Genomic DNA, 16,159 nt, shown 5'->3' on the forward strand with positions numbered 1-16,159 from the left:
GATTACTTTGGCCTTTGGGCCAGCCCAAAGCAAAATCAATATAATATATATAAAAAACTTTTCTAAGCACTATAATTCATTTAACATTTCCAGCAGAGTTTTGTTTTTTTATGAAAACTGTTCACAAATGGGGAGAAAGAGAAGTCACAACATCACTTTTTAATCACGTGAGACCTTTAAACTAGAGCGTGGCATGCAAAATTAAATGTCATTTATTGTTTGAAAGAAGCAGCTGCTGTATTTTCAAGTGAGATAAGACCTGGTGCACAATTTCTATAATTGGAAAAATGTCAAGTGACCTCTCCATCCAGCTGTTGTTCTAGCAGCTGATCTTTTGAGTGTACCCTGAAAAGATCCCATTTACTTTCCTAAACATATGCTAAAATTTCTCTTATGTTGAATGTATAAAGGGGAGTTTCAGTGAATTGTCAGTGCCATCCAGATTCACAGCAAAATTAGAACTTTTTATTGATTACAGTGGGAGCAAGATTGTACCTGTTAGCTGTGCTCTAGCACAATACTGATGTGTTTCGTCGCCTTTTTTGGCTCAAGCAGCTTCCCCCCAGCCTACCATCCATGAAGATCTTTGAAGATCTCATTTAAATGATGAGAAATGTGCACCCAGCCTGCCTGCGCATGAACATCCAACCCACATATTAGGGGTACATTGGATCATTGACACTGTAAAAAAAAAATGTTCGAACTGAAGCCTGTTTTTATTTTAAAATAGGTGGACATTTTTAATTGTCTAATGGTTGAGTTTGTAAATAGTCCAAAGTAACTTTCTACACTCTTCTACAATCACCTAGCAGATGTTTCATGGGAATTTGTTTCCCATAGGCATTGACATTGGCCCAATTTCTGTGCAACTATCACTTTTTAAAAGGTTTCAGTGAATGGCTGTCATAGTTCCACCTATGGACCTCTGTCTTTTGAAACAATATTTGAGATTATTAAGTAATGTGAATATATTATAATCATAGTAATTACCTTGGGACCAAATCCTGCCACCCTTGCTCTGGGTGCTAACTATACTTTTCAAGTAATCTCTATGATTCAGTGTGTGTAACCAAGTCAAACTGATTCCCTAGTGACTAAAAGCAACAGTTGCTTCTTTCAGCCCATGACAGCTGCAAGTTCCACTCTTCTTTCCACACCATCCATCCTACATTCCAGCTTGTGAAAGTCTGTACCTATATTTAGCTGACAAGATTAAATTACCGAGGGCTTCATGCTGGGCAGAGCGCACTGATCTGCCTTTTTCAGGCAGACCTAGGTACTGACAAGAGGGCTTTAACTGCTACCTCCCTGCCCAAACATTCAACAAAATGGATCCCCAAAGAGAACTTACGGAAGAACTTCAGCTTTATCAGTCCACTCTGCTTCAGGATGGCCTCAGGGAACTTTTGGAAGAGAAAAAGTTCATTGATTGTTCCCTTAAAGCTGGGGATAAAAGTCTCCCTTGTCATAGACTGATTCTGTCAGCCTGTAGCCCTTATTTCCGTGAGTACTTCTTGTCTGAGGAAAGCGAGGAGAAAAAGAAAGAGGTAGTTCTAGACAATGTTGACCCTGTCATCCTGGATATGATTGTTAAGTACCTGTACTCTGCTAGCATTGACCTCAATGATTCGAATGTCCAAGATATTTTTGCACTGGCAAGCCGCTTTCAGATTCCTTCGGTTTTCACTGTGTGCGTGTCTTACCTTCAGAAGAGACTTGCTGTTGGTAACTGCCTGGCCATCCTTAGATTAGGACTTCTGCTCGATTGCCCAAGACTCGCGCTGGCTGCCCGCGATTACGTGTCGGATCATTTTGTGCAGATTTGCAAAGAAGAGGACTTCATGCAGCTCGCCCCCCACGAACTCATCTCCATTATTTCTCCAGACAGCTTGAATATTGAAAAGGAAGAAGTGATTTTTGAAGCTGTCATGAGGTGGGTTCGGACGGACAAAGAGGACCGGATGAAGAGTCTCGTGGAAGTGTTTGACTGCATCCGCTTTCGCTTAATGGAGGAGAAATATTTCAAGGAGCACGTTGAAAAGGATGATATAATCAAAGGCAACCCTGATCTTTCAAAGAAAATCAAGGTTATCAAAGACGCCTTTGCAGGGAAACTGCCTGAGCCTTCTAAAAATGTGGGCAAGTCAGCCAAAGGAGAGGGAGAGGTTAATGGTGACATTGGCGATGAAGACTTGCTCCCGGGCTACCTAAATGATATTCCCAGGCATGGAATGTTTGTCAAAGACCTCATTCTTCTTATTAACGATACCGCTTCAGTGGCTTATGATCCCACAGAGAATGAATGTTACCTGGCAGCTCTGTCGGAACAGATTCCCAGAAATCATTCCAGCATAGTCACTAAACAGAAGCAGATCTATGCGGTGGGAGGGCTCTACGTAGACGAAGAGAACAAGGAACAGCCTTTCCAGTCGTACTTTTTTCAGGTATAAATCTCCTTTGTCTGGTTATTTCAGTATGGTAATCGCAAGTTAAGTTCTTAGATCTGTGTGCTTGAAAAAGGGGGTGTATCTAACACTTCTTTCTTGCTAGCAGATAGGCACTTCCACCAGTGGAAACAGGAAGGGCCATTTTAGCCGATTTTCTTCCTCCCACAGTAGTTGCCCACAGTTTTCCTGCAACTGCAATTGTGGGGGGGACTGCAGTAGGAGGGGAAATGGGGAAAAGTTTTGTGAGCAAAGCCCCACTCACAATTTGTTGGATACCACTCTATGGCTTGGATCCACTGGAGCATTTCTGTGGACAGAAAGATTTCCATCTGTAGGCTGTGACTTTCTTACCTTCTACCACAGCCCCAAATCTGCCACCATACCAAAACGCTGCTCTCAGGTAAGCAAGAAAGTGAAGCGCCGTAGGTGGAAATCCATCCACAGAAATGCTCCAAGCTTTAGTGTTGATCTTCGGTATACCGCTGCTACCATATTCCTCAGTCTTTAGAATTTTTTTTCTGCAAACCACATCTATTATGCTTCAAATATAGTGTATCAGCCTATGAAACTAATGTGTTAGGAAAGTTAAACTATCAGTTTTATAACAAGCCTTTGTACCAGGAACCTCCTACAATACAAAGTATATTTTTAATATAGATTTAGCTGTTCTTATATTCCCCCTGCCCCACCAAAAACAGTTTAATGTCCAGATCCACTGTTTTCTTGTGGGCACCAGAGTTCTGCTCCATACACATAGAGCTTTTTCATCCATAAGGACTCCCCATTCATTTTAGCAGAGGAAATATATCTGCGTGAACATTCCTTTGCTCATGATGATCTGACTCCTCTGCTGTTGACTAGATTTCATAACACTGGACAACCCTTACCATTGAGCTATGGAAACATTATACGTGTAACTTCTAAGAAAGCAGTAGCAACGAAGAAAGAAGCACACTGTTCTTAATTAAGTTCATGACAACATGTGAAAAAAATTCCCCATTCAGGAGTTGTAGCTCAGAACTAAGAAGCTACAGATAGTAGTAGAGTATAAAATTCCTATAATGTAATCTAAATATTTCTGGGTATTGTACAACAGAAGCAGAAATAAATAAAAGGGCCACACCTGTAACAGGAAATAAAACAGCTACAGAATTTATGCTCATAAGGACTACTGCAATAACTACAGATTCCCCTATATGGCTTTGGCCATATTTTTATTTCCTACAACAGAAGCAAAAAAACCCAGTTGTGTAATCTTCCGACAAATATATGCACACTTTCCAAATCTGCATTATGGATAGCGGTAATAAAATTCAGTCTTGGCTCAAAATGTGGTTTGTGTTGATATCAGATTTTGACTTTTAGTACACATGGCACTGGTTATAATTTGTGACCTGTTCATCCATGGCTCAAAACATGTTATTGCAACAGTACTAAATATGATTTTTCTTGGGCCTGCTCCACAAACATCAATTATATCTCAACCAAACATACAGGTAGTTTTCTTAAGGCTAATTGTCACTTAAATTTATCGTTGAAGTATGTTATCTTGAGGTTCTTGGAAGGTGAGTTTAAAATGCACTAGATGAGAGACTGAAACCTGTGCCTGAACTGCAGTGATTCAGTTTGCAAGGTTAGCCTTCTATCTGATATATTTACTTTCTATGTACAGAAATTGTGCTTTTCTTTGTGGGAACAGTCAATCATGTCTGAACTAGGGCTAACATGTTGGAGTTTATTTCCCACAGCAAAAGGTGACATTTGGGGTGGGTGTGTTTTTTCCCCTAAAAGAGCAGTTCTCCTTTTTGGCTGCCAAATTATAACCTCTCACTTTCTTCTTGGCAAAATGCTTCCCAAGAGCAGAGCATGGGTCATTGTATGGATTGTCTCCTTTTAAATTGGCTATTTGCTTTTTTAAAGGAAGTAAACATTTACATTCCTGTTTATGTGCCCCATCCCAAATTGTCAAAACAGAGGGTCTATTTTGTTGCTGTTGCGGTCACAATGTTTTGTGAAAAGCCTGTTCCCCTCACCCTCCCGGTTGTCTCAGCCGAGTCTGAAATGGCAACATTTGAACACAGGTTTACCACTTCTGTGACACACCTGAGCAAGTGAAACTTAGGGGAAGTGAAACTGGAAACTGCTACTGGAGGGTGAAGTTTGAACAAACAATGGTAGTAAGGAAGGAAATGTCTGTCGATGTAGTGGCAAATTTACTTATTTAAAACATTTTCATGCTGCCTTTCCACCTGATTAGCATCCCCAAGACAGTGAACATTAAAATACCTGAACATTAAAGCAGAATTTAAAATTATAAAATAATACAATAAAAACATATACACACATAAACATACAATAACAACAACAAAAGAGAGGAGGGCCAATTACAGTTACTGGGAGTATGTCAAACGAAACGGAAAAAGGCTTCCCGCTGGTGGAAGATGCCAATAGAGGAAGACAGATTAATCTCCCTGGGGAGGGAGTTTCAGAGTTTTGGCACCATTACTGAGAAGGCCCTTTCTCAGGTTGCCACCCGTGTAGCCTCAGACAGCAAGGGCACTTGAAGCAGGGCCTATGAAGATGACCAGAGTGAACAGGTAGGTTCATATGGAAGAAGGTGGTCCTTAAATATGTTGACCCCAAGCTGTACAGGGCTTTAAAGGTCAACACCAGCATCTTGACTTGAGCTCAGAAGCAAATTGGGAGCCACTTTAAATGGTACAAAATTGAAGTGGTATAGTCCCAACAACGCACTCCAGTCAACACTCTGGCTGCAGTATTTTCTGCACCAACTGTCATTTCCGGACAGCCTTCAAGGGCAGCCCCATGTAGAGTGCATTGCAGTAATCTAATCTAGGTGTTACCAGGGCATGTAGCACAGTGATAAGAGCTTTCCCACCCAGGAAGGGCAACAGCTGGTTCTCCAGCCAAACCTGGTACAAAGCCCCCCCCCCAACCACTGCTGCCACCTGTTTGTCCAACAGAAGGCTCAAGTCCAGGAGAACCACCAAGCTACGAACCTACTCCTTTAGGAGGGAGTTGCTATGTTCCAGCTAATAATGTGCTCTGTATAGAGCAGCAATTATCTAAGCAGACATAGCTCAGTGGTAGAGCATCTGCTGGGCATGCAGAAGGTCCCAGGTTCAATCCCCGGCATCTCCAGTTAAAGGGACTAGGTAAGGAGGTGATGTGAAAGACCTCTGCCTGAGACCCTGGAGAGCCGCTGCTGGTCTGAGTAGACAATACTGACTTCAATGGACCAAGGGTCTGAGTCAGCATAAGGCTGTTTCATGTGTTGGTTAAGTATCTCTTTAGCTCCTGAGAACCCAAGATGGCATATTGCTATGGGGGAGAAGTGGATAAATTGTATTTTGGGGAGGGGCTGTGGCTCAGCTGTAGAGCATCTGCTTGGTATGCAGAAGGTCCCAGGTTCAATTCCTGGCATCTCCAGTTAAAGGGACTAGGCAAGGAGGTGATGTGAAAGACCTCTGCCTGAGACCCTGGAGAGCCGCTGCCAGTCAGAGTATACAACATGACTTTGATGGACCACGGGTCTGATTCAGTAAGTCCGCTTCATATGTGTTCAACAAGTATAGTAATTGGGAGGGGGGGCTGGTTTCATTTCTAAGTCATATGTGAAAAGGTTTTAAATTTTAAAACTTTAGAAAACGATGTTATGGAGTGGGGGGTTGTTTTGTTTTTACTGTGTACCATTTTCTATTATGTATTTTTTTCCTTACTACTTCTGAATTTTGAAAAAAGCTGGATACCATCTCTGCCGAGTGGGCTGGTCTTCCTCCGCTGCCGTCTGCTAGATGCCTTTTCGGACTGGGAGAATCAGAGAACAAAATATTTGTAATTGCAGGCAAGGATCTCCAAACCGAAGAGTCCCTGGATTCGGTTTTATGCTATGATCCCACGTACGTTGCCTAATGCCACGCGTATTGAGACTTTTAATTCGTTTTTTCAGTTAAACGGAAATGCCTTACCAATGTCCTCTTCCATTCTAGGTCACTCAAATGGAACGAGGTCAAAAAACTCCCGCTCAAAGTGTACGGTCATGCTACAGCTTCACATAATGGAGTAATATATTGTCTTGGAGGAAAGACTGATGATAAGTGAGTATGTGCAAGTTCCGGCAGACGGGGGGGGGGGGAGAGAAATCACTGTAAATACTTGCGTTTCTGGCCCAATTTCAAAATCCTAGTTAATGTTAGCCACGGCTAAAGCTGGTACCAGTTTAAGCCATCGCTGTGCTTAATGCCAGAAGGAGGAATCTGCAGCAAAGAGGAAAAGGGCTGAAAAGGATCCTGTGGTTCGGTCTCAATCCCCTCACCATTATTAATAGATCGATGCATACTGATCCAGTGTTGGCTCATGGAGAAGGAAAATGCTCCCATAACTTTAGAATTTTCCAGAATTTATTTTGGCCGCACACAACTACTTTTGTGTGATATCCTGGTGTTGAACATGTTCTTATTGTGTGGCTCATGCCAAACCCTTTGAAGATTGTAAGATGATCCTTGGCCTAATATTGCAGGATTAGTGGGAAGCGTTTGGCATAAAGAACAACAGCACAGAAGGCGGGGGGGAAACCACATACAGGCAACTTGGCTGGACACTTGCAGCTCAGTGAAATAAGCCCAGTGGTTTTTGTATTGGTTAAATATACTGGGTGGTTAACGTCAGTGTTTTCACGGACTGTGCTTCACTTCAAAGACGGAAAGCAAACATCATATTCATGGAAAACGCATGTTCAAGGTGTATGGCTTTTATAAATAAATCTTTCTGTAAAGCATAGATAAAGAAAATGAAGAGTTTAAGGTATGGAATATATGAATAAAAAATAGGATTTGACTTTGCTTTTTATGCTTCTGCAGCAATTTAAGAGCCCTATAATAATTTCAATAATACATTTCCTAATTTAGAAGTCTGCTTTGGAGTCTACTTTTTGGCATAGAATTTGGCACCTTGGGAGAGTCTTCTTTCCTGTTAGGCAGGTCCCAGGTGAGAACAGCTGATAAACTTTGCTCTATCAACAAGATGTGGTTTTCTTCCCCCCCCCTTCTGTGCTATTGTTCTTTATGCTAAATACTTTCCACTAATTCTGCAATATTAGGCCAAGGAACATCTTAGAATCTTCAGCAGTCTTGGCGTGAGTCACACAATAAGGCATGTTCACCAGGATATCACACAAAAGTAGTTGTGTACAGCCAAGTCATTCATACCATCTTAGTTTGAATTATCTTCATTTGCATTATAACCAGAGAAAGAAGAAAGAAAATTTGGCACCCCGAAATTTCCAGCACTCCAAATTTCTGTTTTGCATACTGGATGAAAATCTTGGACTTCTCTATGGGAAGAATTTCTGATAAAATGGCATAAAAAAGTAGCAAGACAAAGCTTTCAGTACAGCTTAGGCCTTTATGGAGCTACAGATTTCTCAATTATTCCTCTGTGATTATTAATATAAGGAGCTGCCTTATTTTGAACCAAACCAATTAGATGACCTGGCCTTTGCCATCACTCCTGACTGGTGTGGTATCTACCCACCACTTTCAAGATGCTCTACTAGATGCATTTTGAAGGTCAGGTCTTAGCCTACGTAGCTGGGGAAACTGATGGTTGAATCGAGCAGCTTTGATACATGTGAAATTCTGACTTTGACTGTGGTTCTCTGTCATGCTTTTTGTTGTGTTAATGGCACATAAAATCCAGTGGATCCTAACATTTTAAACATTTTATGTTGGTTTCCAGGTTTTCATTATATTTAATAAAGTACAGCCTTAAAGAAAAATATAGATGGGTGTGGTGAAGTGCTGTCAAGTCATTTCCGACTCATGGCAACCCTATTAATCAATGCCCTTCAAAACGTCCTATCCTTAACAGCCTTGCTCAGGTATGCAAACTGAGGGCTGTGGCTTCCTTTATAGAGTCGATCCATCTCTTGTTGGGTCTTCCTCTTTTCCTGCTCCCTTTGACTTTTCCTAATATTATTGTCTTTTCTGAAGAAGTGAGCTGTGACTCATGAAAACTCATACACTACCAGAAATTTTGTTAGTCTTTAAAGTGCTACTGGACTCTTGCTCTTTTCCACTGCTACAGACAGACTAACACGACTGCCAATCGTGATTTGTTTTTTCCAGTGACTCTTCTCTTCTCATAACGTGACCAAAGCATGACAGCCTCAGTTTAGTCATTTCAGCTTCTAGAGACAGTTCAGGCTTAATTTGATCTAGGACCCACTGATCTGTGTTTTTGGCGGTCAACGGTATCCATAAAACTCTCCTCCACATTTCAAAGGAATCTACTTTCTTCCTGTCAGTTTTATAGATATCTAAAAAACAATTAAACAGTGCTGTATTCAAGTAGGTTGAACAACAATCACCAACATTTATATGTAAATTAACAGTGCCATCCTAAGCAGAGTTAAAGCTGTATAAGTGCATTGAAGTCAATGGGTGTAGAAGCATGGCAAACCACCTCTGCTCATCTCTTGCCTTGAAAACCTCATGAGGTGGAACTTCATGGAGTCACCATGAGTCAGTTGTGACTCAACTGCACATTTTACCTTTAATTCTGTTTAGAAGAGTGCTGACTGACGAAGAATTCCAAGGATGGTAACATCTACAGGGAAAAGATTGCAAGAGAGGTTTAGAAAATAAAAGGCGTTGGTAAAAGTTTTTCTATAAACCTCCAAATCAACAAGATGGCATTGCTCGGAAATTGTTTTGTATACATATGGAAGTTTTCTCCTGCTTGTGACGTTCCATGATTAGGTGTTTTTTCTATTGGAAATATTTTCCTAGTCTGAAAGGTTTTGGTAATCTAAAAATGCCTTTCAACATGTTGTTTGAGCTTTGTTTTTTTCATTGCTTGACTTGTGATATTTGAAAGCTATTCATAATATTTGTTCTTCCATCCCACAGGAAATGCACTAACAGAGTATTTGTGTACAATTCGAAGAGGGGAGACTGGCGTGACCTCCCGCCCATGAAAGTGGCTCGCTCTATGTTTGGTATTGCTGTCCATAAAGGTAAAATTGTGATTGCAGGTGGCGTTACCGAAGAAGGCCTCTCTGCTTCTGTTGAAGCATTCGATCTCACCACTAACAAGTGAGCACATTATTCATTTTTGTTCCTTATGGTTTTATGTATGTTATACTGCCTGATTTTGTTCCATTACGTATAGATATTTTTGTTAAGCAGTTGTTGATTCAAATGAGAGTGTTAATTAAATCAGTTGGACTCAAAAGCATTTAATGTTTGGAAGGATTGCTTTTATTACACCTACTGAATCCGGGTGTCTTGTTGCAGATTTTCTTGATATATAATTCATTAGGCTTCTAACGTTTGTTTGTCCCGGAACCTGACTCTTCAGTGGTTTTATTTAAAACAAATATTTTGAATTTTTTTAACATTAGCTCTTTAATAATAGGAGAATAGTTGGTTTTTATATGCCGACTTTCTCTACCACTTAAGGAAGAATCAAACTGGCTTACAATCACCTTCCCTTCCCCTCCACACAACAGATACCCTATGAGGTAGGTGGGGCTGAGAGAGCTCTAAGAGCTGTGACTAGCCCAAGGTCACCCAGCTGGCTTCATGTGGAGGAGTGAGGAAACAAATCCATTCCACCAGATTAGCGTTTGCCACTCACGTGGAGGAGTGGGGAATCAAACCTGGTTCTCCAGATCAGAGTCCACCGCTCCAAGTCACCGTTCTTAACCACTACACCATGTTGGCTCATACACGTATTATCCACAGTTGAGTTTCCAAAAAAGCTCAACTGAAATCAGTGGGACTTCATAAGCGTGGGCACCTAGGAACCCATCTGTTTGAAGGGGTGGCAAATCTGAACTCATCAAGATTAATTAGAGCTTGGATCTAGTGTTTGAATGGTTGTCATTGGTGATGGTTGTCATTGGAAATTGAGCGTACAACCTTAAGCGCTGGATACATAAGATTATGCCAACAAGCATCTTCTCAGGGATCTGATGAACCCTAGAGCTCCCTGATTCCAAGGCGATCCAAGAAGCCACTCTCGGCATCCACTCATCAAGGCAGCAACATGTGGTGCCTTCAAGGCAATGCCTGCTGGCCAGCTGGTTGGCAGTGACTGGCCTTTTAATAGCCCAGTTCCTGATAACCTGCTGGGCAGCAGCCTTGAGCCATGAGTGGGGGTGATGAGGGGATGAGTCGTAGCTGAGATGCAGGGGAGGCAGCAGCTTCCTGCAGGAACTGCTCAGATCTCATGGGAATTCCAGAAGGATGGAGCCACCGAAGGGGCTTGGCCTCATGGTGGGCCAGGCCCTTCATAAGGAAACAGGAAATCAGCTGTGGAGGACAGGCCAGCATTTGCTCCTCAGGTTGAAGGGAGTAGGGTCAGGAGAGAGGTGGAGAATAAGGGTTAATGAAAGCACCTCTTCGTCTGAGGTCTGAGGAAAGGCATGTGATGCTCCCTGCTGACAAGGATCTGCCAGGCTTGGACAGGTCTTTCACACTTACACATAGCATTATGTGTCTATCCTGTGCTATGTGATAATGGATCAAGCAGGAGATGAACATAGAATCTTGCTTCTGAACATGCATTGTCTTTGCTGGATGAGGGCGAGCTGTGTCTAGAACTGCAGCAAAAATTCATTTCCTATTATGAAGCAAATGACACTCAAAATAAAGAGTTTGTTTCCGTTCTTTGGAACTATAGCTATCTTGGTAGAAACGGGAGATGTAGCTTTCATACTTTTCTGTTGTCCCTTATTTTGTTCTTACTTATTTTGTTTTAGCTACTTGTTTTTTCAGCAATCTAACACAAAAGTTGGTCTCTGGGATTCTTGTAAAGATGCTGAACTTAATTTGGTCTGGAATGACACCGTTTAGGTTCATTTATAAATACTGAGGATCAATTGTGCTTTAACCGTTATGGGATCCTGAGTATTCAACACATCAGTAGAATACTGGAATTCTAGTATAAAAACATTTCCCTTTAATTTAATGTATATACACAAAATAGGATTACTTTTAAAATTTTCAGAATTACAATAGTTGAAGCCTAAGATGCTTTGACCTCAATAATATTTGTTAGCTGTTTACTAAACCGTCTCCACGTATTTTATAACAACTAAATGCCATATTTTAAATTTTTATTATTCAATGCCAACAACAAAGAAAAACAACATTTTCCAGCCATGTAGCTGATAATTTGTCTCTGTTCTTATGAGTGTAACATGGGGGTGCTGTCTAAAATACTTCATTCTTCTTTGAGAAAGTGTATTTATGATTAATGCACCCCGATTTTACCATTCCAGGCTTCCACTTCAAAATGTATAAAGTCTTTGACAGCCTGAAGTGGGAATCTAGTGGCTGCCAATATGTTTTGCAAAAATAAAAATATATTATCTTCCCTATAAATAGTGTTAATGGGTGGAATTCTGAAATGTGATTAGCAATGTCCATGATGTTTCCGTGAACTAAATTGTATAAGTTGTTGGCTAGGCATTGCCAACAACCATATAGATCAGACCACAATTTTCACAGCATCTCCTAGATTTAGTTAAAGTTAGATATGACTTTTTGGTACATCAGCCCAGAAAAACAACTAAGGTCACAGTTTTAAACTGAACATGATGTTTGTTAAATTACAGATGGGAAGTGATGCCAGAGTTCCCACAGGAGAGAAGCTCTATCAATTTAGTTGATCTGGCTGGGTCCTTGTACGCTATTGGTGGTTTTGCTATGGTTCAACTGGAATCTAAGGAATTTGCGCCAAGTGAGGTTACAGATATCTGGAAGTAAGTTCTCTGCATATTACTTTTTTTTTGCTAACCAAGAGGGGTAACTTGGAGGTTTCCAACAAGAGGCAAGAATTGGCCATAAATATTGCCACCACTACTCCCATTAGCAAAAGTGCTGGGTGGAATCCAACCCAACATCTTCTAGTCCAGAGGTTCCCAAACTGTGCTCCAAGGAGCACTTGGTGCTCCGCGAACCATCTCCTAGTGCTCCGTGAAGAGATTGGAAAGAAAATTACTACTGTCATTCGGTTTAGTATATAGGTGCTAAGTGAAAATTAGTGCTCTGTGACTAATTTCTCTTCTGAAAAGTTCTCCGTGACTCAAAACGTTTGGGAACTTCTTGTTTTAGTCCATGACAAGAAGCATGCTCAGTCTGCAGAACCTTAGTGTACGTTACTTTTACATTCTATATTTCAGAGAGCCACTTAATTGCAATATCTTGGCATCATCAATCTGACTGACAACTTATTGTACACAATGTATGTCTTTACTAACAAGCAGGCCAGGTTCCTTGAGGGCTTCAAGCCATTTTGATTGCCTAAGTTTTAACAGTACTGCAAAAAGAAGACAGTAATAAAGGAACTGAGGCTATGCATTTGAAGACAGCTGAGGGTGGAACAGTGTAGAAGACCTTCATGTTGTCACCAAAAAATGTATCACCCTGTGTCATGATATCTCAGTGTTGTATATTTCTTTGCTGGGAAAGCACACAATGCCATATTGTTAGATAAATTGTGCAATATGTCACATGGGGAGAAGTCTGCGCAGTAATGCAGTTTTAGGCAGCAGTCTTGTGTACTCTGTAATGTGTAGTTATAGTTTAGGTTATTCGTTTACCACTTATCTCGATATTAATGTAAAGCAGAATACTAGGGTAGAAACGTTGAGCTCCTTGAACCATCAGATGATTAGTGTGGTTCTAAAAGTAACGGGTGGGGGGGGGAGAGATAGTCGCTGTGCTTGCAGATCTCAGAAAAGCAAAGGTACCAGAGGTCAACAACAAGGATTCAAAGAAAAAGAATTTTACAAAAATTGTGTATAAAAATTATGAAAAGTGAAATACAAGAATAATTAAATTTGTGTCACAATATGACAGTTTCCTCAGTACATCAGTATCTAATGTGTGAAAATACTTAACAACTATTTACAGAGTTGTAAGCATATGGGTCGTCCATCTCCCGGACTGGTTATGGCACCCGCAAACAGTCTACGTGTGCGCTCTGTTCCAGCCGTGCGCCTGCCGTTAACGCTACAGGGAAGGCTAGCGCGCACGCCAGTGAAACTGACATGACCGCTCCTGTGCATACTGAGCAGCCAGCAGCTGAGAGACCGAGGCCAGAGCAACCTCCAGAGAGCCTGAGACACGCCATGTTTCTGGTCACCTCCGTTCCAGCAAAAGCGTACAAGCACGTAGCCTGCATCTGCATTTCCCCTCCATTGCAACATTGAACGGCTTAAGCTAAGCCATTCAGAGACATTGAGATAACGATGACTCGCTTGCCAGCTATGCGAGATCGCAATCTCTAGACATTATTATGATCGCACCTTTTGTTTAGGATCGTTAAGCCCATCAGCAAGGATCTCCCGGTTCCTCCCGGGTTGCACAAGCCACTGGAATAAGAATAGATTTCCAAATTCCAATGTACACACCCCGGCAGCCAACCATTAAGGTCTTTTGTCACCTGGGAATCTGGAAGGGGTAATCCTATCATCCCGCCCCCAGAAAAACAGTATATCTGGCGTGCCCACAGCCGATAATGTTACCTTAGGTCTTTCCTGGCATCTTTGCCGTTACTCTGTTGGTTAAGGTTTTGCGCAGCCTGACCACGCTCCCTCCCACCTCACTGGCCGAGCCCATGGGAACCCCTTGCCCTCGCCTTCTCTATTTTCTGCTGTCTTAGTCTACGGGAACTTGGACAACTCCTCATCTAGAAAAGGTGTAGTATTACCCCATCAACGATCTCCTGCCACGTTGGCATCTGTGCTTATTCTACTACCTTTTATTTCTTAGATTCTCTGCATGGTTTGTGTTGCACCACTGAATGCTTGAAACAACATAAACTCTCTTAATTCGGATTCCACTGTCTCTGTCGTCATTTTAAAGGTCACAGAATACCGACTCTGGTATACAAAGGTTGCTCCCGCTTTATAAATATTGTAGTTTCCGATTGCTCGCTAATTTCCCCATTTAAAGAGCATTTTGGCTAACAAAGTTACACATCAAAAATTGCGTTCACAGTACGATGATTCTTAACAAATATGAACAAAGTCACACAGCAAAATTACAAACAGCAAAATCATAAAGGCAGGAATGCTGGCTGATATTTCCTGTTTCGATTTCTTCATCAGTCCACGTGGCCCATAACTACTGAAACCAAAATTTTCCAGCAGAATCAAGATATTAATACGTCATCAACTAATGTACTGAGGAATTATCTGTCATATTATGACACAAATTTAATTATTCTTGTATTTCACTTTTCATAATTTTTATACACAATTTTTGTAAAATTCTTTTTTCTTTGAATCCTTGTTGTTGACCTCTGGTACTGTGTGCCTTTGCTTTTCTGACATTCTGAGGTCTCCCTTTACCTCCTTTCTGTTTGGTTTTTGTGCTTGCAGTTCTAACATGTTAACTTTTGCCCCCGGCAGATATGACGACGAGAAGAAAGAGTGGTGCGGCATGCTGAAAGAAATCCGCTACGCTTCTGGAGCCTCTTGTCTTTCTATCGGCCTGAATTTGTTTAAGCTAACGAAGCTGTAATCTGAAAGGCTGATAGCTTAAATAGAAGGATTGATTTTTTTATGTCCTCTGGTTTTGTTGTGTACAGAGATTGGTAATAAAATGCTATTAAATAATGGGTCTGTCTTAAAGTGGTTTGCTAACTTCTGTGAGTACCCAAACCCCTCCCACGTTTTTACTAACAGTTTGAATTTGAAGTAAATTCTGCTGTAACACTGAATAAAATTGACATTTTTAAAGCCTTACCCCGTTGATGTTTGTGCAATTGAGGTTATTCACACATGCACATGGAGCTGCCTTCTACTGAATCAGACCCGCGGTCCATCAAAGTCAGTACTGTCTTCTCAGACCAGCAGTGGCTCCCCAGGGTCTCAGGCTGGGGTCTTTCTCATCACCTACCTGCCTAGTCCCTTTAACTGGAGATGCAGGGGATTGAACCTGGGACCTTCTGCTTGCCAAGCAGATGCTCTCCCACTGAGCCACGGCCCTTCCCCTTCTTTATTTCTGTATCCCCCCTTTTCAAGAAATAATTTTTAAAAATCTTAAAAAAAAAAAAAAAGGAAAGGCAGAAGAAGGATGGATGGATAAGAGGGGGGATGAGGATGAATGAAGAAGAGGGGCTGGAAGATGAAGGGGGCGTGTGTGTGTGGGGAAATTAATGGGGAGGGGGTAGGAAAAGGATGAATGGTGAGAAACGGGTTCGAGAGCGGGGTGGACGCCGGGGGAGGCACTCAACCCCCAGCGAAGAGGTGCAGCAGCGTGTTCTTCTCCTGCGCGGCTCCGGCCATCCTCGCCCGCCCGCCCGCGTCCACACGAGGGCAGTGCTCCAGACTCGCCTCCTTACAGGAGGCATAGTTTCCCCCCTCACAGTATTTAGTTATTTGACCCGACTGTCCATGATCCTGGGGTAGAATTGATCTGGCTTACTGCGCAGTTGCAAAAGCCTCTGCAAGGCCAGGAAATGAAATTGCTACCATATAGCTAAAAAGCTGTGGGCGACACACTAAGACATCAGTTGTTCAACTATCAAATGTGTTCACCCTGAAATCTCAGGCATTTCTAGACCTGAGAAACTCAAAAGCTTGCAATCATTGGGGTAGATATTGTGATCCTACCACTCCACCAAGCAGTTTATTAATTCATTTATTAAAATAATTATACCATACCTTTTAGTTT

The 16,159-nt window shown here is 41.7% G+C and overlaps 1 protein-coding gene across 1 annotated transcript; it reads left to right on the forward strand.

The window, feature by feature from the left end:
- The first annotated feature begins 1,275 nt into the window (after nt 1–1,275).
- KLHL41 (kelch like family member 41) lies at nt 1,276–15,020 on the forward strand. Its single transcript, XM_056861277.1, has 6 exons — nt 1,276–2,444; nt 6,210–6,367; nt 6,458–6,565; nt 9,377–9,562; nt 12,091–12,237; nt 14,893–15,020. The coding sequence occupies exons 1-6, from the start codon at nt 1,329–1,331 to the stop codon at nt 15,002–15,004; spliced, it is 1,827 nt and encodes a 608-aa protein (XP_056717255.1). The 5' UTR covers nt 1,276–1,328; the 3' UTR covers nt 15,005–15,020.
- The last annotated feature ends 1,139 nt before the right edge of the window (nt 15,021–16,159 follow it).

This window comes from Euleptes europaea, chromosome 15, assembly GCF_029931775.1.
Source record: "Euleptes europaea isolate rEulEur1 chromosome 15, rEulEur1.hap1, whole genome shotgun sequence".
Taxonomy (NCBI): domain Eukaryota; kingdom Metazoa; phylum Chordata; class Lepidosauria; order Squamata; family Sphaerodactylidae; genus Euleptes; species Euleptes europaea.

Coding starts and splice junctions, on each gene's coding strand:
- KLHL41 (XM_056861277.1), top strand. CDS start 1,329: ATGGATCCCCAAAGAGAACTTACGGAAGAACTTCAGCTTTATCAGTCC. Junction 2,445..6,209: donor TCCAGTCGTACTTTTTTCAG/GTATAAATCTCC, acceptor TTTTGAAAAAAG/CTGGATACCATCTCTGCCGA. Junction 9,563..12,090: donor TTCGATCTCACCACTAACAA/GTGAGCACATTA, acceptor GTTAAATTACAG/ATGGGAAGTGATGCCAGAGT.